The sequence below is a fragment of the Macrosteles quadrilineatus genome, unplaced genomic scaffold (assembly GCF_028750875.1).
Source record: "Macrosteles quadrilineatus isolate MER2022 unplaced genomic scaffold, UCM_ALF_1.0 Scaffold_8__2_contigs__length_117827958, whole genome shotgun sequence".
NCBI classification, from domain to species: Eukaryota; Metazoa; Arthropoda; class Insecta; order Hemiptera; family Cicadellidae; genus Macrosteles; species Macrosteles quadrilineatus.
In genome coordinates, this window is record NW_026542601.1 from 52,993,336 (window position 1) to 53,018,712 (window position 25,377).

General features: G+C 34.3%; 2 protein-coding genes across 3 annotated transcripts in view; one reads left to right on the plus strand and one right to left on the minus strand.

Annotated features, from left to right (window-relative positions):
- Positions 1-1,571: 1,571 nt before the first annotated feature.
- On the plus strand, positions 1,572-17,523 carry LOC129001608 (uncharacterized). 2 transcript variants are annotated; one of them, XM_054428967.1, is made up of 10 exons: positions 1,572-1,712; positions 5,727-5,834; positions 6,177-6,386; positions 7,046-7,337; positions 8,668-8,792; positions 9,855-9,924; positions 10,531-10,693; positions 11,372-11,536; positions 12,373-12,427; positions 14,972-17,523. In XM_054428967.1, exons 1-9 carry the CDS (start codon positions 1,686-1,688, stop codon positions 12,398-12,400), a joined length of 1,188 nt encoding a protein of 395 aa, XP_054284942.1. In that variant the 5' UTR covers positions 1,572-1,685; the 3' UTR covers positions 12,401-12,427; positions 14,972-17,523. The 2 variants fall into 2 exon arrangements, with proteins under 2 accessions (XP_054284942.1, XP_054284941.1); XM_054428966.1 differs by lacking the exon at positions 12,373-12,427.
- Positions 17,524-18,741: 1,218 nt separating this feature from the next.
- The window catches only part of LOC129001323 (CCAAT/enhancer-binding protein zeta-like), a 25,544-nt gene continuing 18,908 nt past the window's right edge, over positions 18,742-25,377 (minus strand). The window contains exons 11-15 of the mRNA XM_054428589.1: positions 21,495-21,729; positions 20,879-21,075; positions 19,845-20,101; positions 19,154-19,289; positions 18,742-18,917 (exon numbers count right to left, since the gene is read on the minus strand). Of these exons, the coding sequence (XP_054284564.1) occupies positions 18,808-18,917; positions 19,154-19,289; positions 19,845-20,101; positions 20,879-21,075; positions 21,495-21,729 (935 nt within the window). The 3' untranslated portion in view covers positions 18,742-18,807. The remainder of the gene's footprint in view (positions 18,918-19,153; positions 19,290-19,844; positions 20,102-20,878; positions 21,076-21,494; positions 21,730-25,377) is intronic.

A 25,377-nucleotide genomic window follows, 5' to 3' on the forward strand; every position in this document is an offset into this window, starting at 1 on the left:
CGGTCCCGGGCCTAAGTCTACCATGAGACCTACACTTCCCTATAGTGAAATTCGCTAAAAGCAAAAAAGTGCCCAAAATTTTGAAGTTTTTCCCCCACCATCTTTTTTCCACAGGGTCCTCGAGGTCCAAAACTTGGGAAAATGTTGAATTTATCATCCCTGAACAACATCCCCAGGTTTCATTAACTTCCGACCTTTTCCCATCTAACGCTTGTTTGTTCTACCTGCCGACTGGACTACTATTGTCACTCTTTTTTTTTGCCGCGCTCCAGTATTCCAACCAAACAACACAAAACAGTGTGCTTTTATTATATACAGAAAACCTAACCTAAAAACGTGTTTTATAGTGTTTGAAAGACTAATTATGTATATGCTTTATAGTTACTGTTTACTGTAGGAAACATTTTGTGTTGCGCTTGCAAAGTTCGCTCACTAATTACACAAATAACTATTTAAGATAGGCTAATGTGTATTTCAAGATTTGCGCTCATTTTTGTGCCAACAATTCAAACAGCTGTTTGTTTTAGCTAACTATAGCAGTTAACTTATGTAGTTATGTACCGTATTTCAGTTTAAAAAGTACCACTATTCTAAAACTGGTGCAAACATGATAAACAAAAAGAAATATTTTTTTCTTTTAATAGGTCTTGCATTGCATTATTAATCTATGCACCAAATTCCAATTCACAACAAAAATCCGTTATCAAATAAAAAAAATTTTAATGGCGGCCAACCGGGTTGTTTTTTAGTTTTGGAAATTTGGAATGTGATATTTTAATTTGTCTTTGGTCCATGACGAATGATACCAAGGTCGGTAGATAATTCGGGGACACTGTGTATATAAAAGTCACATAAAAGTAAGAATTGCATCTTTTTACTTCTTAGTAATAAAGTACAGTATATAACTTCTCTGGTTCTCTGTGGTACAGTAGTCAAGTGGTGTTATGACCGTGGTTATATGATATGACCTTGATCCCTTCCCGTTTCCACCGAATTTCCCGTCTTTGCGCGGCGCCGAAAATTACAGTTTCGTAGCCTCAAGTCTTTATCTGATTTGGAAAATTTAAATATAGGAAGAACACAAAGTAATTTTTACTTTAAACAAGTGTTTTATAGAGTAAGCTTACAGTTCGCAATTAAATAATTAGCTTATGATAAACCATTGCGATTGGGCCTACACGATTGCATTTTTCGTACATTGTCCCTCAAAAAGTAAGTTTTTATCCAGAAACTTACCACTATCATTTGAAATTCAAGCTATGGAGCAATCTTCCAAATTGGTGGCCGGTATGTTGTCCAGCAGATTTAATTATCCCAAATCATATTAGCCTATATTAAAATGAGAAATTTGCTAAACGTAAAAGATTGAATAGCTTTTTTCTAAAGTTATTATTAAATTAAGCATAGTTTAATTTCCCCATGCCCTTCTAAAGCTTTGTCCATGTCCATTGTAAATAATAATTTATCACTGATAGAGTCAACGCCCTAGAGATTAATTTATAATGATTTATTAATCAAGTCAAATACAACAAGCAGGCAGCGCCAGCGGTCCTAGTGGCGGCTTTGAGAAACACAGGAAGGGGTTAATGCTGGAGATAAATTTATTAGTGCACAATCATTCCTTAGATAAATCACAAGAAATGTATACAAGATTATAAAGTAGCGGTACACTACCAGAAATATGCATGAGGTCTAAAGGATTTAATTTTGAGGTCAGTAAATAGTTTATTATGCAAATCCAAATTACAAACTGCATTATGATGATTTGTTTCATCATACTTTTATACAGTAGCTCGTTTTTACGACTCAAATATTGATAAAATGTAGATGACGTATTCGAGTTGTATCAGTTGAATAAAGAAATGTTCTGAATGGCTATATAGCAGACGAGAATGTTTGGTTGATATTTTTACTAGAGGTTATATCGTAAGCTCGTGGATCAATACTGGGGAGGGTATGTCTACTCACTGTTCACTGCACAGCACCTTTATGGCCGGCTGTGGCTGAATTGAAGGCACTACTTTACACCGGAGCACTTATCAACAATTTTCTGCAATAGTTCTTCTACAACAAAATGTAGAGTCAGTAAAGTTATTAATGAGAATGAAATTCAATATTTTAAAACCACTGTATAAATCATATTTTGTGACATGGGTAAAAACTGCAGTTCAATAATTGAATGAAACATTTTCATTACTAATATAATCTTACTAAGTGATATAATAAATAAAAGTGGTTTCTCCAGTCACTAAAATTTAAATAAGAATTAATGCATCTAATCCAAAGAAATAAGTTTTAAGAATGGATTAAAATTGTGCCCAAAATTAATTTTAGCTATGTATTTCAATTTAAATAATGTAGACACGAATAAAAACCCCATTAGGCCTGTATAATAAAACAATTACTTAACTAGAGCCAAATAGGTTTTATTATAAAATCGTACACCCAATAAACAAAACATGTTTACTATTACACTTGAATTTTGTGATTGCAAATAAAACATATACAGGGTGTTTTTTTAAAAACTTGCATCGTTATTTATGTAAAAACCGCAATAGATAGAAATATGCAGTTTGCGGGAATCATCTATTGATGTAGGGGGCCCAATTGTTTTGAATTCAACGTTACATTCACATTCCCCCCCCTTCCCCCAACTTATTTTAGCGAATTTCCCTATAGGGAAGTAGCTATTACCGTAGGTCTCATGGTAAGACCTAAGCCCGGGACCGATTTACTTTTTCATTTTGATGTCCCCAGAGGCCAAAAACACCATTCGTCCAAATTTTTATATATCTATATATAGAGATATATATATATATATATGTGTCCATCCGCACGATAACTTGAGTAATTTTTGTCCGATTTTGATAAAATTTGGTTTGAAGGTGTAAGGTGGGATAAACTTGAATGAGTTCGCGAACCAGCATGATCAGACTATGGGAACGGGGGTTTATGGAGGGTTTTATGGGGTAAAAATAGGTTTTTCCCATTTTTGACCCTAAAAACACAAAATTTCACAATTTCTTTTTAAACCATTTTGTAGAGCTTAAAAAAACAAATAATTTAGTATATTGAAGCGTTATTATGCGCCTAATTGTTACGGAGAAAATTCAAAAAAATTGTAATTTTAAAATTCCCATGTTATTCATAATGGAGAATAAGTCAACTGTTGCAGTTTGCTTGTTAATGAACATATTTTGATCAAATTTGGAAAATACATTAATTTCTTACTAAACCACAGTACTTTTTAATATTTTACATTTAAAAAAAAAACTTGTTTACCCTCCCTGTTGCAGCAAACCTAAGTACTGATTAAACTAATCTATCTATATATTAATAGGCAAGCATGTTTCTTTAAAACCTTTTTTCTCAGCTCGTGTGCATCGTAGGGAAAATCTACGCATACCGTTAGAAAGCTATTTTCCTGTAGGTGTGCAGAATCCCTTTATAAATTTAAATAGGCTCAAAGATAAGCGCAAAAAATGAGTTTAAAAATTTGAAAAAATTTACATGGATCTTATGCGTTGCCATGCTGGTGACGAAATAACAACGAAATATAAACAGAAAATCAAAACAAATGGAAGAAACTCCAATCACATGTTTTATTTACAGTGTGGGGTGAAACGTTAACATAAGTGAGTACATTACATATTTTTGGTCGAGTTTCGACCACTGGACATTACTCGTTCTGTTTAAATAAGGGAATAAATGTGATATTTTTAAGGAGACATTTTAGTTTAAATTCAATCAGGCAGATGGAAATTCGCTAAGTCTGCAGGTTTGCTGCGGCGGGGGTATTTTTAAAATAGCAAGGTAAACTTACCCCTTGTGACATATCAAATAAAAGAGCAAGAAAAAATAAAATGTTTGATGAAAAAAAATTTAAAATTGTTTCATAAATTTGCGAGATATTACCCCCCTCCCCAAAACTTAATTTTTTTTTAATCGCAAGGTACACCTTGTGACATATCAAATAAAAGAGCATGAAAAAAGAAAATGTTTGGTGAAATTTATTTTTCATTTGATATGTCACAAGGGGGGGGGGTACCTTGCTATTAAAAAAAGTTATGGGTAGGGGAAAAGCGGGGGGATTATCTCACAAATTCATGAGCCGATTTTAATTTTTTTCATCAAACATTTTCTTTTTTCATGCTCTTTCATTTGATATGTCACAAGGGGTACCTTGCGATTAAAAAAATCAAGTTCTGGGGAGGGGGGGGCGGAAATATCTCACAAGTTTATGAACCGATTTTCAATTTTTTTTTCATCAAACATTTTCTTTTTTCATGCTCTTTCATTGGATATGTCACAAGGGGTACCTTGCTATTTCAAAAAAATAAGTTGGTGGCAGGGGGGGGGAAGCGGGGGAATGTGAATGTAACGTTGAATTTAAAAAAATTGTGCCCCCTACTTCAATAGATGATTCCCGTAAACTGAATATTTCTATCTATTGCGGTTTTTACATAAATAAAGATGCAAGTTTTTAAAAAAACACCCTGTATATATGTTTGTTCACTTTAAAAAAATAATGCATCCTTATAATTTTTTTTTTTTTTTTTATTATATTCACTACAACTAGTTTCTACTTAGGAATTTTGTATGAAACAAAACCTATTGTGTTTTGTTATACAAATATACATAAAATAAACACAATGGAACACTTTATACTGTAAAAATAATTTTTACTTGTTTTAACTATACAGATATTATCCGCTACCCGTCCACGGATGATTAGAAAAGCAGCGGATATATCCGCTACCCGTCCACAGATGATTAGAAAAGCAGCGGATATATCCGCCACCCGTCTTTGAAGATATGTCCATGAGAACGTTAGGCAATAAATAAAGAACAATATGTAAACAATCAAACAACGTAGTGTTGAGCGTGAAACGTCGAGGGGGGAACGTAGGAGAGGTGGGGGGTGCATGGGAGAGGGGTTGGCGCCGGGAGAGGGGGGAGTGTGGGAAGAGAGCAGGAAAGTGGCACCTTGGTACCGTGAAACATCTGGTTACAGCTTAAGCACCTGCCAGTCTGTCTGAAGAGAAGGCGGATATATCCGGGTCCCGTCCAGAACATCAAAAACCACAAGCGGATATATCCGCCACCCGTCCTTTATCGCCAAAGACTTAGGCGGATATATCCGCCACCCGTCTTTGAAGATATGTCCATGACAACGTTAGGCAATAAATAAAGAACAATATGTAAACAATCAAACAACGTAGTGTTGAGCGTGAAACGTCGAGGGGGGAGCGTAGGAGAGGTGGGGGGTGCACGGGAGAGGGGTAGGCGCGGGTGAGAGGGGGAGAGAGCTCAGCCATGGAGAGGGCAGGAAAGTGGCGCTTTGGTACCGTGAAACATCTGGTTACAACTCAAGCACCTGCCAGTCTGTCTGAAGAGAAGGCGGATATATCCGGGTCCCGTCCAGAACATCAAAAACCACAAGCGGATATATCCGCCACCCGTCCTTTATCGCCAAAGACTTAGGCGGATATATCCGTCACCCGTCCGGGAAGGGCGAACTTAGGGAAGATTTGGTAAGAAAGTTGGCAGCTATATTTAAAAGTGATGTCAATTAAAAAAAAAAAACAGATTTTCATTAAAAAATTAGAAGTCTCCCTTTGAAAGTCATTTCTAACCGGCATAGTTTCTGAGTTGTACCAATGATGACACATTAAAGCTGTTAACCCTTTAAGGATATTTAAAAAATTAGATTTTCTTATCTGCAGGTGCTCACGCTTGTCGTGCTGTCTGTAATACCTTGGCCAGGACCGACAGTCTTCAAGATATCCTGCCCTCGAGACAGCGCAACTATCGTTCGCAAAATAGTACAAAAGGTAAAATTTAATCTATGAGTTATACACAAGTAGAGTTAATGACATAATGGAACGATTTTATCCATAAAATGTTAGAGGCACTTAATTACTGTTTAGCACTACATGTAACTACTAAATGGTCATCTAAAAGTCACCAGTTCAATCCTGGCAAGTCTATTTTTATTTTAATAATAAAAAAAAAAACTTTTCAATGGTTCAAGAATAGACCCAGCTGTCATTGATATGGTCCCGGTATACTCAGACACTCTTACCGCCTACTCACTTGGTTAGTTTTTCCCGATCTACAATCATTGGACATATTAAAAGCCCCATTTAATTCTACTTTTATAAAAACAATTTCAGAAATGGATTCCAGTGCTGGAGAAGTACCAAGTCCAGATCCCTCTGGAATGTCCCTTTCATCCGCTGAGAGACATCTTCAGACCTCAGCAAGCCGCCAAGATACAGAACCGTCCTTCACAATGGACCTGCGGCCTCTGTGGAAAGTCATTTTATGACGAGAGGTTCCTAGATATGCACTTTGACAACAGGCACAAAAACAACATTAATATGGTAAGATCTTTCATTTACAATAATTGTTGCTGAAGTGCCTTACAATGTTCTTTAACCTGAATATGGTGAGTCAAAAGCACGGCAGACTCCTGGCCCAATAAGGCAGTGAGTGACGTAGTAGGTTTGGATTCTCATATATCTAAGATTACTTATTATCAGTATAGTTCACTATACTACAAAAGGTATGTGGACAGGCAAATGCAAGGTTAAAAAGTCTGCCAACCTATTTCAAAAATTTATATATTTGGTTAGCTAGCATGAATGTATTCATTCAGAAAAAATATTACGGAAAGAGAATTTATGGTAAAACCAAGTATCAGATTGATTGAGACATAGTTATTTTTTATATGTACATGCTTCACCATATAAGTTACAAGGAGGACCAACACAAGAAGAAAAAAGCTATTTTATCCTCTCCTCAGCTCCTTATATTTCACTATCTGCTTCGGGAGGTTACTCAATTGAGGTCCTGTAAACCAACACTACAAACATTCTGCGAGATTGGCTGTAATAGTTCTTATAAAAGCCTTATATGTAATAAAGTTAAACAATCATTAAGATTGTTAGAGTCAATTAAGTTCTACCATAAAATACTTGGGTAAGAAATGTTTAAAGAACCTTGTTAACCAAATATTAGTACTTATAATTTTTTTTTACAGGCTGAAGATGCCGTTTGTCTCGCCGACTACTGTGACATAATGCGCTGTGAGGTTTTGCGCACCCAAGACCTCGGGCCGGATGTGACTCAAGGCAACACAGACATCGAGATATGGCGGGAAGCTACGGCATACCACACGGCACTTAGCCCTGTGGGACCTCGGGCGCTAGCTCGGGTGGGGGTAGGAGTGTTCACCTCTCCCCACCCTCCTACCCCTCCACCACCTACCACACCCACACCCGCACACTGTCCTCGGTCAGAGGCACCATCGGACTCGGATAACCACACTGGAGGTGAGTCATTGAAAAGAACTACGTTTTAAGCTACTCAATGAATTGTTTTAGTTGAGGTAAAATTCATTTGTAGTTAATGAGACTAAAATATTTACTTATATGAATTCACAATATCATTGACTGATAATTAGACGTACCAATCCTATATTAAAGTTGGGAGCTAGTTTTAGAATGACAATTAATTGGCATAGTTTATACTGAGCCAAAAAGCAAAAACGATTGTGCTGACATAAATTATGCTGATGTAAATGATTTTTTATGTCAATTATGCCAACCTTCCAACTAATCCAAACTGAAGGCACAACTCACTGTTGTAGAATCCTTTTTGTAATATTCAAACATTTTAGTATAACAAATTTAGGGAGGAATAGAATTTGATCAGTAACAGAGTGTGTCTATGAGTATGGCTCTTTCAACTATGATCTGATGAAATATTTTGGCTGGTTCAAATATATGGGATGTCTAGTCAATGGTATGGACCAGTAAAACATAAGCCAATGCCTCAAGTAATCTTGTTAGAAATAAACCGAAGTTAGTATTACATTTTTATCCAAATTTTGAAACTGTTACATACACATTCAAATTCTTTATTTCATTGAGACAGTTGACAAAAATGTGTGATCTCTGAAGGTAAATCCATTTAAAAATTATTTCCTGATACTTCTCGATAAGAAGTGTCCTAAGGGGATTATGAAAATAGTCTTGTTATCGAGGTGCTCTTTTTATTGAGGGTCGTGTTATCAAGGTTGACTTCTCAATATGGCTTGTCATAGAGGTTCTAAGTACCCTCGTAATTTGAAAAAAGGTGTCTTGTTGAGGTTGTTTAGATAGAAATATTCGTTTATAGAGGTTAATTTAACATTGAGTGTTATGGGGTTTTCAAGCAGATTTTAAAAGTGCACTTGTTATCGAGGTTGACGTGTCATTGAGGGTCGTGTAAACGTTTCTACTTTATATTTCATTTGTAACTGTTATGAAATTAGTATTTTAAGATTTTAATAAATAACTTCGTGATCAGAATCGTAAGTGTTATTACATTACCTGAAAGCACAAAAAATTTGTCAAAAAACACTTGTAATAATGTATTTATTATTAACACTTATACTGTCTACTCACAAGACGGTAAATAAATATAAAAGATGGTAAGGGGTGATCGCTTTCGATTGGACACTCCAATCATCATCAGACCCAATAGGCGAATATGATTCTGAAATTTAACATATTTTTTGTGCTTTCAAGATTTTAATGTCTATCAGGGATTTCATTAAGTAGACAAAAAGAGTTGTAAATTACTGAAATATTTAGGTGTATGAATTTATTTGTTTTCAAGGTATGTGTCCAGACAACCTAGTAGACTCATCAGTGCCCCCAAAACACCAGCGGGTTAGCGAGTTGCAGAAACTCAAAGCTAATTGTAAACCTGAGGAACTCCAGAAGGTGAAATTACGTTGTGAGGTGAGCTGGTGTTATAATTTTCTAATAGACTGAATTTTAATTACCAGCTGATCGTATGATTTTATTCTTTGTGTTATGAAATAATACACTTTGTTAAACTGGTTTGGTCTTTTAGTTAAAATCTGACTGTGGTTAAACATTTAACTAAGAGATCAGCTGTTAAACTTTTATAAATAAAGTTGGTCAGCATTATTGAATCTATGAAAGTGAAGTCTAAAAAAAATTAAACGCTGTGGGAGGGGTGAAGCCCTAAAGGAAATTTTTACTTACCATTTGTCAGTTTGCTAGATCATAAGCTTTACTATGACACCTGGATAGTATAAATAGGTTTAGTAGGACGGAGAAAGAGGGATTGTTATAAAATTAGAATATTTACCTGAATAGAATACAGCCTCAATTCACTAATTACACTTACACATGTTGGGAGCTATAACATCGACGTAACAGAGAAAACCCTAATTGTATTGTATATTGTATTAAAGCTTCTTGATGATTATCAAAACACAAACTTTAAATAATGGTGTAAATACCTGCATTTATGTGATCAATTTGTTGCTAAATTGCAACCGGTTTTGACTCACAAAGGAGTCATCGTCGGGCCAGTACAGATGTCTTCTTGCTTCATTTGAAGGTTGTCAATTCATGATAAATAAATACATTTAACACGCACACGTACACGAACATAAAAACAAACATTTAGGGCTAAAAACAAAAGATAATACAATCCCCCCCGCCCGATCACGTCGTGTCCCATTACCATATTGTATTATCTTTCGTTTTTAGCCCTAAATGTTTGTTTTTATGTTCGTGTACGTGTACGTGTTAAATGTATTTATTTATCATGAATCGACGACCTTCAAATGAAGCAAGAAGACATCTGTACTGGCCCGACGATGACTCCTTTGTGAGTCGAAACCGGTTGCAATTTAGCAACAAATTGATCACATAAATGCAGGTATTTACACCATTATTTAGTATTTAACTGTGATAAGGAGGCTAAAATTCAATATAATGACAAACTTTAAGATTGATGCTTTGTTTACTGAGGTGTGAACTGTTTAGGTTTTAGTAAGAGACTGCATTGCAGGTCTTCTAGTCAACTTATCTATTCAAGACTTCAAGGATGTTGAAGGTAATAATTACATATTCATCATTATAAAATTAATTTCACTAATGCTCTGTAGGCAATAGAAAAATTAACCAATGAAAAACTAAGTAAAAATAATCTGTTACTCCATTTAAGTTTTATTATTCAATAAAGTAAGAGGTTGTCGTTTTCTCTTACATTTTGCATTGCCAAACTTGGCAAAAGCTGAATGAAAATGATACAACCTTTACAACATGAGTTCAGAATTTTTGGCCAACTCATTTTTTCTCCCTGTTGCTAAAGTACTTGTTATTTAAGACATCATGATTCCATTTAATTTATAACCTGTAAAATCCTTCAGCTCTGTAGCTGACATAATTTATGATAACCCTCAATTAAACTTATACTTTATCACCTTATATGTATGGTAACTAGAGTAATCACCAGACCCTTTGAGGTGGGGGCAAGTGTTGAGTTTGGCAAGGCTTCAAAGAGCCTCAGAGCCAGGGATTCAGTCGTAAGAAATCTTAGTTACCAAGATGCGTACCTTAGAGACCGTCTTCAGATATTTTCAATACCTGGGCAGAGTCAAGTTCCAATTCTTTTGTTTTGAATAATTCTACTTGTAATAGCGGTGTTTGACTTTTACAGAGGAACTCAACCAAGCTGTCTGCTGGTACCTCACATGTGATCGCTATTGGCAGGACTCCACGTCTGACCTCCGTCACTTCCCGTGGGGTTTGGTCACGGTGTTCACCATGGTCTTGTCCCTGGGCATCTGCCTCTGTTACTACATCATATGGGTGCTCTTTGAGTCAGTATAAACATCAGTAAATACAATATCAACAGATGAATTCTTGTGAAATAAGTTATGAACTATTTGAGCTCAGTTGGCTGATGTACCAGATACAAGACTAACATAACATAACCTAAGCTCAACTTCCATCTGTGCAACTATCTAAATGTGTTTAAAACCATCTATAATCTACATGCAATTAAATCTCTACTTAACCGTCCCTCTTGGTCTGGGACTAGGACAGTAAACATAATTTAAGGATACAAATTTCCTTATAAATTATTTCAGTTTGGAAACTAACCACGATTTTGGAAAGAAACAACACAGTGCACACGATAATCTTAAATAATATCATATTATTAATGTACAGTATGTATTTATATTTTAGCTAAATATGTGTAGTGTACTGAATAAACAAATTTTAGTGTCACAAAAACCTAGAGTAAAAATAGGTAAATAAATAATTTTGAAGGGACAGATAACATAAATTCACAGTTAAAATGTAAATAGTTAATCAAGGTCCCATTGTACAGCAAAATGTAAATATTTCCAACCCAGAAAATTGTTCAAGCCATTTAAGGAAAAGTTCAAAAGTAAGCATACCTTCACATTTTATAGTTGAATATAGGACAACACAGAATACAATAAGACTATAAATAAACAGACATAGAAACCAGTAGGCATTGTTGCTTACAGCTCGGATGACATGAGCGTTGCTAGTACGAGCGTAACAGCAAGTTCCAGTCCGGCACATCACTCACACTACAGTGAGGAGTATTACACCTCGGACGATCTACACGCCAGTGAACATTACATCTACGTCACCTACCCTCCTGACCTCAAGAGGCGACTGCTAGAGAGGTAAGTGGAGATTAGAGTGGACAAATATTTATTTGATTGCTCATTCCCCAGTGTTAGAGATTTTAAAAATTATACACAGGTTTAGATTATTTAAACTTCATTAAGAACTGAAAAATTCTCTCCTACCAAAACTATTTGTGTAGATTGATATTTCTACCTGATGTTGTATACTAAGTTTAGTAGAACTAAAAACTATTATATATCACAGTAGAACTCCACCATACGATTAGCTTACAGAAATCATTTTTAAAACCCTAAAACCACAGTGATAAGAATTGTTTTTAAAGATGGCAGAAACCGTGATCATTGAAAAATCCTGAACATCTCCCTCAAAAATCTTAAATACATCCCATGGCCGTATAGACATCATCATTGTTTTCTGCGATGACGGAAAAATACTAAAAATCTCCTACAATTAAATAAACATCATCCTCTTCCGCGAGTGTAGCAATATCTTGAACAGACATCAATAATGTCTCTCGCAGTCAGAGAAAATCGTCAGTCTCTTGCGGTCATAGAAAATCATTATTGTTTCCCGTAAAAAACTTTGTCATAGACCTCCACAGTTATATAGACATCTTCATCGTCCTTCGCAACCATGGCAAAAGTGTGAATTTTCAATTGTAAAATCTTTCAGTTAATTTTAGTTAAAATCCAACTATCCAAATTTTTGACCATCCAAATGTTCTGTCCCATAGGATAGTTGGAGTTCTAATATAGTTCAAATATTTAGAGTTATCAGTGTGTGTTTGACCCTTTTTTTGTAATAGGAATATTAGCTCTTAGAATCACAGTTTCAAATAGATCTTCAGTAAAATTTGTTGTGCATGTTTTAGCTGTTACAACCGAACCACGAGATTGTGAATGGAAATCTCTTTCGATTAAAAAAAGGTAAAAGTTTAAAAACTAGAAGAGCATTACTACTAATTTTAGTATACTTAGTGTATTAGTTGGTAGTTGTAGTTTAGAATGATTAATACACTAAAAAAATACATCTTAAATAAATAACTTTTTCCTACAGACACCCGACAAAGTGGGCTTCCTTGCACAGATTATAGTACAGAAAGTCTTACTTTGGCGCACACCAGTATTTCGACCCAACAACACAAAACAGCGTGCTTTTATTATGCACGTAATTTGTGTACGGTTGAAAATAAATTGGCAACACTTACAGATATTACAACTACAATCAGCTGGTGCAGCGTTTCCCATTTTGTTCAATTATTGGATTTAACTAGGGATGGACGAGATTGGATTTTTAGTTTGAGACGAGACGAGATTTTTTATTTCTCATAAAATTTTGAGACGAGATCGTGACGGGATTTCCCTTCTCATATATAACGGGAAATGCATGTTGAAATGCATGAAATTTTTACCAGATTTTGTAACATTGTTAGATGACTGCTTGAATACAAAAATACCCCCGCCGCAGCAAACCTGCAGACTAAGCGAATTTCCATTTGCCTGATTGGATTTACACTAAAATATCTCCTTAAAAATATCACATTTATTCCCTATTTAAATAGAATCAGCTTAACACATACTTAGGTTTGCTGCAACAGGGAGGGTAAAAGTGTTTTTTTTTTGTAAAATGTTAATAGTTTGTAAGAAATAAAAACATTTTCCAAATTTGGGCAAAATATGTTAATAAACAAGCAAACTACAACAGTTTACTTATTCTCCATAAGAATAACATGAGAATTTTAAATTTAAATTTTTTTGGAATTTTCTCCGTAACCATTAGGCGCATTATAACGCTTCGATATACTAAATTATTTGTTTTTTTAAGCTCTACAAAATTGTTTGGAAAGAAATTGCAAAATGTTATGTTTTTTGGGTCAAAAATGGGAAAAACCCATTTTTACCCCATAAAAGGCCCCATAAACCCCCGTTCCCATGGTCCGATCATGCTGGTTCGCGAACTCGATCGAATAAACGTAGGTTTACACGTTTGTACCAAATTTCATCAAAATCGGATCATTTTTGCTCGAGTTATCGCGCTAACGGACACATATATATATAAATATATATATAAATATATATATATATATATATATGAATTTGAACGGATGGTGTTTTTGGCCTCTAGGGACCTCAAAACGAAAAAAAAAAATCGGTCCCGGGTCCAGGTCTTACCATGAGTACTACGGTAATAGCTTATTCCCTATATGGGAAATTCGCTAATAGTAATAAGTTAATAGGCAAGATATTTAAAATCTTTTATTAAAAAACGTCAGTATAAAAAATGTATATTAATTACGCCTAACTTATTAAAAATAACGCTTACGCTTAGGAAACATGGTGATATCAGTTAGGATAGAGTTAAACTTATTCTAAAATATAATAAATCATAAAATAAAAACAATATTAATTTGTATAAATACTTACTTGGTTTGGCTATGTTTACAGTAGTAAAACATTCCTCACACTGCTTACACTTAACAAAACTTCTCAAAATGATAAAACAGTTAAAAGAATATTTACATGTAAAGAACTAATTAAAAATAAGAACGCCTTCGCAAATGAAACGCAACTACAGCACGCTCCTGTATTGCGGGTATTGCATTGACTTTCTGAAGGCGTTTTTATTTTTTTTTAATCTCGTCTCGTAGAATGAGATTTAAAATTTCCCGAAATTTCGAGACTTGTCTATCCCTAGATTTAACCTAACCTAAAAATGTGTTGAACAGTATTTGAAAGATTAATTAATTATATGATTAATTAGTAGTATAATAATTAGGGTAACTGTAGGAAAAATATAATGTGTAACACGAGTGAAAACTGCTTTTGCTGCACTCGAGAAACTTTCTACACTCGCCTACGGCTCGTGCGTAATCATTTCTCTCGTGTGCAGCAAACTGCTACTTCGCCCACTAGTTACAGAAATAACTATTGACGTTGAAGGTATACGTTTCTTCTATCACATTTTAACATTTAACTCCCCTTTGAACTCAAATGAATTTTTCAGTGATTGAAGTACACCTATTCTTATCCTATTTTTACCCTAAATCTTTTGAATACTTATGTCTAAAGTATTTTACAACAAGTTTTCAAAAGTGACCGAATGTCTGATTTGAGGTGCGACTCACCCTTCCTGACAACTTCCACTAGAGTTCACTAATGGACAGGTATCTCACACATACAAGTACACCTCATGACTTGTACACTATATCTGACTTTAGAGGGTGGAGTCTACTCCCTACTGCACCCAAATGTTACTCCTTAGTGCTCCAATCTTGGGTCTTGGGTGTAACAAATCTCGGTCAATTCTTTGCCTCTTAAAGCATACAGCAGTTTTACAAAATCCATTATATTTCATACAGCATTTTAAAATTTGTAGGAAAGAAAGTAATATTATATACTAGGCTACATATTATATATCTCATTATCAAAATTACGTTTAACTTTTGCTTGATAGTATCAATATTTTTTCAGCTACCAACAATCATCCAACCAAGAGGAGGAGACATTTGTATGACAATTTAAGAAGAATTTGTCATCTTTTTATATTCCCACACATTTTCAGAACAAAGGCCTTCAAAAAGTCATTCCCTACAATCAGTTAATATTAAAAGAATACATATAACGATGGACTTGACGACGAATTCTAGTGATATCTGTAGATTTTATAGTCTAAAAACCTGAGAATTTTTATGGGATACAAGACCTACCTGAAAAGGAAATAATACATAATGGCACAATAAATACAAAACTCCATAGCCTATTCCAAATTTAGACTATTCCACTACTGGCCAGGAAGTTCACTGGATATCTATCCTGAGAAGACATTAGTTTCAATTCCAACTCAAACTTTACTTGGTTGAAAATACCATAAGTAAAAGTGAAATATTCTAATTTGTTAGCCTAGCCTATGTATAGTAAGTAACTTCTTGATCAACATTTGACCTGTTATTAAATTTACAAAAGGCAAAAATAAAAATACGAAATAAAAATACGCAAAGAACACTCTTAAAACATAAATCTACACCTTAACTGTTAACTCATAGGTAAATATAAAAGATGGTAAGTGTAGATCTATTTTGATTGGCCACTTCAATCATTATTAGACCCAATAGGTGAATGACAAGAACCTAAGCCAATAGGATATAAGTAGGTACACCATCAAGGTTCTTACCATTCGCCTATTGGGTCTCATGATAATTAATTGATAATAATTGATGATAATTAATCTAATCTAAAATTGATCACCACTTACCATCTTATGTATTTACCGTTTTTTTTAGTAACAGTGTAAAATGTAGATGTATGCTTCAAGAGTGTTAATAGGCGTATCTTGATTTACTTTCTCTTATGTATAGTTTAAAGTTTTTGAATTTCTTGTGCCATAATGTACTCTTTTCCAATCAGGTAAGCCAAGCCTGCTTTTACAACAAAATTGTTGGAACCTAGGCTCTTCCCTTGTGCCCTCTTTTGGTCTTGAATTCTTCACTCTTCTCTAAGGACCAAAATTAGTCTGTTTTTTTAGCTTTGTTTGAATAGTAATCTGTTATCTAAATGTACAGATGTGCAATAAGAAAACATTTTCGAATAACCTTTTTACTCTATACCAATAAGAATATTTCTACATAGTTAGAATTGTCTTATCTAACCAATATTCACAAGCCAATGAATTAGTTTGACAGACTATAAAAAAACACACAAAAATTGCCAAATAACTATTATAAGTTCACTAATTTTTTGCATTAGAGTGCCTTTGGGTTTTTTAGCAGAAGGTGTACCTATTTGTGTGATGATACTACTATTGAAATGTCACTATTTAAGAAAAAATTATTTAAGAAAATTGAGTAAAAGATTGGTGTGAGCATTAGTTATGGTAGAACTTGCAATAGGCAAAATATTTGTGAAAACGAGTAAGAGATAGACATTTGACATTTTGTTAATCGGTAGTGTTTGAAATTTTCTTCGAGATAAGACCTTTTTTAATGAAAATTAGAAAACTAGAATTGGCACAAAATATACTAAATTAAAATAAAAACTGCATAAATAATAAAATACTCTTTGGTCAGTATTATGCTAGTCATTTGTGGAGGTAGATTGTTATTAATTTCTAAGCTTTAACTAAAAAAACAATTCAACTGAAATTAATTAAAATTTAACTGAATTGAAATGAAAGTCAAGCTTCTTTCAGTTCTAAAGAATTGTAAAAGTTCAACAGGATTGAGCCAAATTTGGCTGTGTAACAATCATCTAATGAACAATGTGTATATTTATTTCTTAGTAAAAATAAAGCAAAAATTGAAGATGGTAATTTAAATTCCATGGTAGTCAATTTTATTGATTTATTTTTTTTAAATATTTAAGTATGTTTAAGTTTTATTTTTTATTTTTTTTAACATTAGCACTGCTATGAAATATCAAGGAGAAATAAAATTAATATCTCTGCTGAACATCATTGCAAACAACATATTGTGTGAAATTAAAATTTTTTAAAGAACATTGATGCAGTAGGTTACCCTACTGCGTAGGGTAATTTGTGTAAAAAAATACATAGGTTGGCAGCACTTAAAAAAAAAATTGAATGTGCGGGAAACTGGCTGTGTTGACAAAGGTGCGGCCAGAACGTTTTTTGTGTTTTCTGAAAAGTGAAAATACTCGGTGCAATATTGCATCGACATTGTTGTATTGCAACATTGTTCGGTGGAGCTATTAAAATGTTGAGTATTAAAACTTATTTTAAGTTGTACACGGTGGTTGTGAAAATAATTGTTTTTGCACAAATAAAAACAAACATGATTACAAAGTGTCATGTTTTGGTTTTTTATACGTCTGAAGTGAATTTGTAATGTAATTACATCGTAGAATTTCTTTGTTATTTATGAGGAACATAAAGATTTTGAAACTTATTCCTGTAATATTCTCTAAGCAATTTGTAAGTCGATGTGTTCCAAACAGTTTTATTTGGCTTTCAGTTACTTCACTCTTACATAGGTGCACAATGTTTATACAATTAGGATTAAATCTACTCAAGCAATCTTATGTTTGTAATTTATTTACCCATTAAATGCATTACCACGACCCAGGTGAAGCAGTGCTTACTTAGATTACTTGGATGTAATATATGTTATCTGCAGAGAGAGTTTTGAACTTTTAGGTCTTTTAGTATTGTTACTAAGAAGTACAGAACACACTGTACAATTTTCATTAAAATACTTAACAGTAATTTGGTTGACTTTGACATGCATAAGTGTAACTGGATATGAATCACGGAACAAAATAGGACAAGGATGAGGAGTCTATTATTAGCAGTCTCCAAAGTCAATGATCAAAAAATCATAATCAGACACTTCTCTTAATTTGTGACAAAACATTCCCCAACAGAGTTTCCTGATGTTGTTAACTGTATTAAGAACTCAGTAAAAAAAATCTTTGTCAGATTTATTTTATTGTTGTTTAGTTAGTTATGAAGGACTAACTGATCTTGAGTTATAATTTTACTCCAGAGAATTAGCAATGAAGCATAATAAGTTAAGTAGATCACAGCAAAGTGAAGGAATATAACCTGACTATTCAACGTGAGTGAGTATTTTAACCATTGTCTATTGATACAACTAGATATTCCATCCCCATGTTAAAGTTATCGCAAGCTTTTGAATCAAAATCACCGTAGTTGATCTGAGCCACCAACAGATTGTAAAAATGTTCTTGTATTAAACAGAAATTGGCAATTTAGATAAGTACATTCTGTTGTTGGCACACATCAACTATGACAATTTTGATAAAAAAAAAAAACTGGTGATAACATGGGGATAGAATGTCTAGTAGTATCAACAGTCAATGATTAGAACCAACTATCTATTATGAGTGTAGCTGCTTCACCTGTGGTTCACCAAGGCATGATGATGCAAGAGAATACAATATATACTAGTTTTATAAGTTTTATAAAATTTGTGTCAAACCTGTAAATATGTATATAAATATTATTATTATTATTTTTATTGTTGACTCAGTCTATCCAGCAAGAGCTGGTCAACGACGTCGAGGGAGTAAGTAAGTAAGTAAGTGTAAGTACCTTCATTACTCGAGACTTGTGAGAGTGACAATTCCCCAGTTTGTACACAACAATTGGGGTTAGGACAGCTTTCCCTTAAAAAAGTTTATGATTTATTTCATATAAACGCTACAGGCGTAGGCATAAAAAATAAATAAAATACCATCATGGTTTAGAAGGAAATAAATTACTTGGATAGTATTAAAATATAATTAACAAGCATATTTGACAACTCATTTACAAAAACAAGTTCACCAGAAGATTAATATTTCTTCCGTTTAGCCTTATGGAATGGTTTTCCCTTTGGCTTAGTTTTCCTCTTACCATTTAGAGCCCAATTCCTCTTAGACTCCCATTGAAGCTGTTTCATAGCTGAAACAAACATTGTTTCAACTTTAACATTGTTCTTCAACCATTTTTTGCTGATAGACAAAAAACATTTAGCGGTGCAACACACTTGGTCATACAATACTGCCACAAATGAGTCATCGACTGTGAGTACAATATTAGCTCTTGATTTTTTTGTAATTCACCCAATTACAGATTTATCTGTTTTCCAACATAAAGACTTAAGTAATTTGATTAATAAAAATTGTTGATAATATTACCTGCATTATCCTTGTTAGAGACATCATGAGCAGTTCCTAGTTTCACCTTGGACGATCCAGCGTCTTCCAGCATTTCAGCAAACTTCTCCGCAGGAGCAAACATGGAATGGATGTCTTTCACCTTCACTTTTTTACTCTGTCAACAGAGTAAATTGGTATTGGCCAATTTCGGTTTTGAAAGATTGATGATTTTAATTTTACGACTTAGTTTCATGACATTCAAAACTAATATTAACTGTGTACAACTACTTTGACTCAATATTAAAATTAAACACATACACACCTAGTTAATTTGTAATTTCAGCAGTAACTTCATTTGAAAAGAGGTTGGTAAAAAAAAAAAATAATTTTTGACCCAAAACCAAGAATAGTTTACATAGCTTAGCCAATAAAGGTAGAGTCCAGGGGCTCGAAGATTTAAGGTCACAATACATAGCACTGGTATTTTGTCTCAATAGGACTTCCACATACTCTCTAAGAAATCCTGTAAGTTTGTGTCATTTTGTATCTATTAGCTCCAGGACTATAATATTGCAGTTAAGGTAGCTAAACTCTACACCATGGAAAACTCCTAATAAGCCACCAAGGTTCCCATTAAAATGTACTTTTGTTATCCAAAAAGTAAGAAAGTTGGTATTAAAAGTAAAAACATTAGTTGAAGGAATACAGTACAATAAACTTAAATACAAACCTGTTTGGATTTCAATGGCTTTTCGTCATCTTCAGGATCCTCATCCTCACTCAGATTATCAAGATCCAAGTCACCATCAAAGTCTGGTTCATCTTCGCCAAAGTCTATCGCTTCAGCATCACTGTCTTCGTTACCTTCTTCATCTTCCAAATCAGTCATTTCGTCATCTTCATCCTCCAAATCTGTCATCTCTTCATCTTCATCCACATCGTCCTCTTCGTCATCACTGAATCCATCATCACTCTCACTCTCTGCATCTATTGGAAAACAAATTTATGTTGAATAGTTGACAAGAACCTAACAAATAGGTTAACCCTATGAATATGAATGTAACGAGCTGAATGAATAAGGGAGCTATTGGGGAGCAAGCTGGTCAAGTGGTAGAGCAAGTGCTTTGGTCCCTGAAGTCCGAGGTTCAAATCCCACCAAATCACAGTATAATAAGAAAGAATAAGTTATATAATTCAAAACAACAATTATTTTAGAATACTTGGTACTTTATTTAATCTATCACAATGGTAAACTTGAGACCGATTTGAGTTTTCTAACTTGGGTCTGTAAACACAGCTTAACAATCTACATTCAGCCGATTACTTTTCTCAATTTTTCTAAATCAAAATCGTTGGTAAGATGTCAGCTGGAATTCATGATTTACATAGCTACTTATTTTCATAGTTAATTCTGCATCCATTACTACTTCCTTAAAGTTTAACATAAATAAGCTATTCTTGCTGGATCTAATTACTAATTAGTTTGATAAACTGAATATACAGTGGAACCTTGATAAGAAGACCCTCGATAACAGCCCTTGATAACAAGTGTCATTTTCAAATCCCCTTAAAATTATTTTACCCCTAATTACAAACCTCGATAAGAAGTCAACCTTGATGACAAGTCTTATTTTACAACCCCCATGAGAGTCTTGTCATCAAGGTTCTACTGTAATATACAAGAAACTCACTACACTATAGCATTTTATCTGATAGTTTTCTAAAACTAAAGTCATTAGCTTATGCTTATAAAACACAACACACCTCGACGTTTCTTTCCCTTCTTGCTTGACTTCAGTTTATCGCCCACATCATCAGCAAAGTCAAGATCATCATCAATCTTGCCGACCATATTGTCAAGCATTTCTTCAAACTCTTCGCTGGCAACACTCTCAACATCGCTGTCATCTTCTTTTTTCACTTTGTCTATCGGCTGTGTTGTCCGCCGCTGTTGAAGATACCTTATATGGGAATATACAAATCTCTTAGTCATGTTAGCATTTATTTAACAATGAATCTTCTTATCAAGTACACTAAGAAAATATTTGTCACCATATTCTATAGTAAGGGTAAGAAAGTGGTTGTAGTGTTCGCTTTGAAATTTTAAAGTTGCTAGTTCGATTCCAAGCAGGAAATTCTGAATCTAGGCACAATTTTTTATTGGACTATCAATTAAATATGTTATCTAACATAAATAGTTTCAACAAGACCTATCATTATCCACGGTTTCATGACCTGCCCAGAAAAATGTATTCAGAATATTAATATTAAATTTAGGTGTAGGTCATTTAGAGTTAAACAAACAAAGAAGCCCAGAAGAAATCTTTTGTTACCACTTGGTATAAGTTGGTATTTGACAGAATATTTACAGTTCAATCACCTGTACAAGAAGATTTCGTCGACAGGTATGTTCTTCTCTTCCTGGCGTGAGTATGCTGAGCTGGTGATAGGGACGGCCTTTGCGCCAGACGCTACGTAGTGTTTCCTCAGCGCCAGACAGGGATCTGGACCTCCAGCACCAGACAGCTGTTTTGGGTTTTTGAAGACAAATCGTTCAAGAAACCTGACCAATGTGAAATCTTGCAGTGGGTCCCCAGAATATTTTATTTGCTGTTCTGTAAAAGGAATATGTTTGTAAAAGAAATGCTATCCTATTGAAAACTTATAAAATTTAACTGTCATCAAATATTTTCTTTTGTTTGGGAAATGATGGCGTCGTTAAACAAGTGTATACTGGTCAATGTTTTGGATACGTTTCAGCAATACATATTCGGGACATGTTACAATTAAACTGTTAGGAAGAAAAGTTTTTCCGTCAGTATTTTCAGTAGTTCAACTCCTTTAGTCATCTCCCGAAGACGAAGATTTAATAGTCCAAATTGAAGGGGGAAACCAACATTCTACTTTACAAAAAAAATATGCATGATTTATACTAGGTAAAATTGTGTTAAATTAATTTCTTTAAATGGCTTTGCTCGTATAGTGAAAAGTCCCTGATATGCATTTGTGTTGTCTCTGTCAAAAGTTTTTCTTTTCAGATTCATAAGTTTGCATTGATAAAGTTAGATCTGATGTAAGGAAAATATACTAAGGAGGCGCTGACCATGCTTAGAGGGAATAACTATTGCAAACTATGGAAAAAAGTGAATACGATTTGTTAAATGGCAGTTTTTCAAAGGCATTGTTCAATACAGGTATTCAATCTTGTAAGGAAAACAACTTATTTACTGCTGACCAAATTGATCAAAAAATCACACATTTGTACTATTGTGAGTGGTTAAAAAATCACATCAAATTATTTGTTTAAAAATTTGTCTTTACCAACTTAGGTTCAGATTATTAAAAACTTCCAATAATGATCACAAATAAATTCCAATAACAAAATAATTTTTTCGTTCATATTTTTTTTCGAATATTTGTTTAAATTTGGAATAAATTTGGTTTTTGTAATAAATTTTCCTAGAAGACAACTCATCAAGAACAGAACCCCATTTTTACCCTTTTACCCTTGCATTTTGCAGTCAAAGGCGCAAGACCTGTGAATATAACACTTAGCAGAACAAGGAGTGAGCTGTTACAGTGCAAGCATGAATAAAACAAAACTGGAATTGCTTGGATATTGGATAGCTTGATAGAGGAGTAGTTATGTTGCTTATCCAATAATCTGATGAGTTGTATGCTGAAAAATGTCTGTACTTTTTTTATGATTGAGACTGTATCCATCTGTTCTTAATCTTTCGGCTGATCCTGACTAAAGAAACAGCTGATCTTAGTCAGTAACACATATCTACATGACATCTTATTGATCTTTCATTCATATTTTAGTTTAAACACACCATATGTTTCATCCCCATCACACACAGCATACTTTTAATTGAAATGGCGAACATACGACTATCATCATTTAGAAATCTACTATTTCAAAATCACATCAATAATTGATCTATTTTTTAATGTTTGATTATTGTAAAAATTTATCTTAAGTCAACACTAAAAGGTGAACCGACTTACTGTCCAGGATGTTTTTAGCGAAGAGCGCAACAGTCGGATGGAAGTGTTGTGATAATATCGTCAACTCCTCATAAGCAGCAAACTCCCCACCAGCGTGAGCCGGGTTACGAGACCGTCCATCAAACACTTTACTTTCGACTTTGGTTGACGTATTCTTACAATGAAACCAACCAGGTTCTGGCTTAACCTCTGTTACATCAGGTTTAACATCTTCTACTTCACTGTCGGTCACTTTTGAATCTTCAACCTGAAAAATTTTCGGCATCACAGTAAACTGTTTTGAGAAGACAGTGTAGCATCACTACTAAGTAGAATGAATTGACTTTTGGACATGACTTATGTGCGTATTTTATCCCAAATATGAATTTAGGATGAGTGGCGCAATCTTGTAGTCTTGTTAATGACTAAGGCCAACATGTTCCTTAGACACAGCTGTTAATTAATAGCTCATACAGCCAATGGCAACTAAGGGACCTACAGTTTATAGTGGAATCCGAACCAAATTTTTTCCGTGTAATTAACGAATTGGTCCAATTATCAGGATAGTACTGCAGATAGTCGTAGTACTCAATAGTGCGGACCTTAATCCACGCCAGGGAGCATCGCATCCACAGTGCATGCCTATAAATATCCACAATTCCTGAACACCTAGTAGCTGGATTACAGGACCACGCTACCGTCCCAGTCATAGACCAGCTGTAGCCGATTTTGTATTAAAATAGAACATAATTGAATAAGCCATTCACAAAGGGTTCTACAGTTAAAAATAGGAATGGACGTTCATTGGATATTTTTCCCAAAGAATTTTCTGAAATTTAGGGACCCGTTTAAAATAGTTTAACCTTAGTTTAAAATAATATCTTCTTCCTTAACTTTTTATAGGCTACTGTTATAGATAGTGTGATATGAAATATAGTATAGTTTACAATAATTTTCTTTCCTTTTCCTTGGTGAAATAATTAGCCTTTCAAAAGAAATTTTCAATAATGTTCATTGCGCTGATTTAAACTGATTTCTGATCAAGGAAGTTTAGTTTATTATGGTGTTGTTGTAATGGAATGAGCATTATAGCCTTTAACAGTCTTGAAAAAAACCCTGTTTGGATCTTTGTTGCAGTTTCATTTCATTTCCATCCGGCTAAAACAAAACATGGTTCAGTTCCAATCAGATCAGATTAGTAGGACTCTGTTGTATTTGAATAAATAATTGGCTACAGCTGGATCATATAGATAAATGTCTGCCCTAGTACCTTTAAGTCAATTATAGCTGTCAAAGTCTACCTTGTCGTCTAGAGGTGCATCGGTGTATCGCTCCTCTCCATCGTCTGCATCGCCCTCCTCTGCGTAGACTGTCTGTCTGTGTGTGTGTAGCGCCAGCAGAGCCGATCTCTTGGACAACAGTTCTGACACCAGATACAGTAAGGCACAAGCGAGCTGTGTTGGTGCATTCAGAGAAACCTGGTCAATAGAATGCGATGTAAATCAAGACTTGTTGATTTATACTTTTCAATAGTGGATAACACAAAAAGGGGATAATGTAGATCTATAGATCTACTGTAAACAGTTACACACTCAACATACAGAAACAAAACTTAATTGAACGTCTATGTGACAAGTAAAGTTTGCTTGTCAGGTATAGAGTCGAACGGAGTTTCGAGTTGACTTTATATTTATTCTACAATTCTATGTGCTTTGTTAGGAAACCGTCCAAACCCTGGTGTTGTTAGTTGTTACTAAGTAACGTTGATCCTTTGTTAGTCCAGAACTGACCCTCCTTGGGATCACACTAGCAACTCTTGAGTCTATTATCCACTTGGCTACCCAGACAATAACACTTAGTCTGCAGGTTTGCTGCAATGGGGTTTCTCTGTTATGTGACATCGTGCAATTTCAATATATGCATCTAACTCCAAACAAAATTAGTTTGAATAAGTAATAGTCAAAAATAATTTCTCAATGAAAAAAAAGCAACTATCCATAATCTTGTAGGCCCCAATAAGCAGAGTTGTTGAGCTTTAAAATAATCAAATCAAAGAAACATACCTGGAGCAATCTTTTGATGAACACCCGTACTCTGTCAACGTTGGAGTCCTTCCTCAGGGCTTTGTAGACCAAGTTGATAAACATGGCTTGATGTGCTGAGTTAAACAGGTGGGGGTCCAACAGCTTCTTGTACAGTGCACAGTAGAATCTGAACAAAACAATGTTTATTTTAATAAAATTACACAGCCTTTAATCTACTCTCAGAGCCCT

Coding starts and splice junctions, on each gene's coding strand:
- LOC129001608 (XM_054428966.1), top strand. CDS start 1,686: ATGAGGTCTAAAGGATTTAATTTTGAG. Junction 8,793..9,854: donor AGGTGAAATTACGTTGTGAG/GTGAGCTGGTGT, acceptor TGAACTGTTTAG/GTTTTAGTAAGAGACTGCAT. Junction 11,537..14,971: donor AAGAGGCGACTGCTAGAGAG/GTAAGTGGAGAT, acceptor ATATTTTTTCAG/CTACCAACAATCATCCAACC.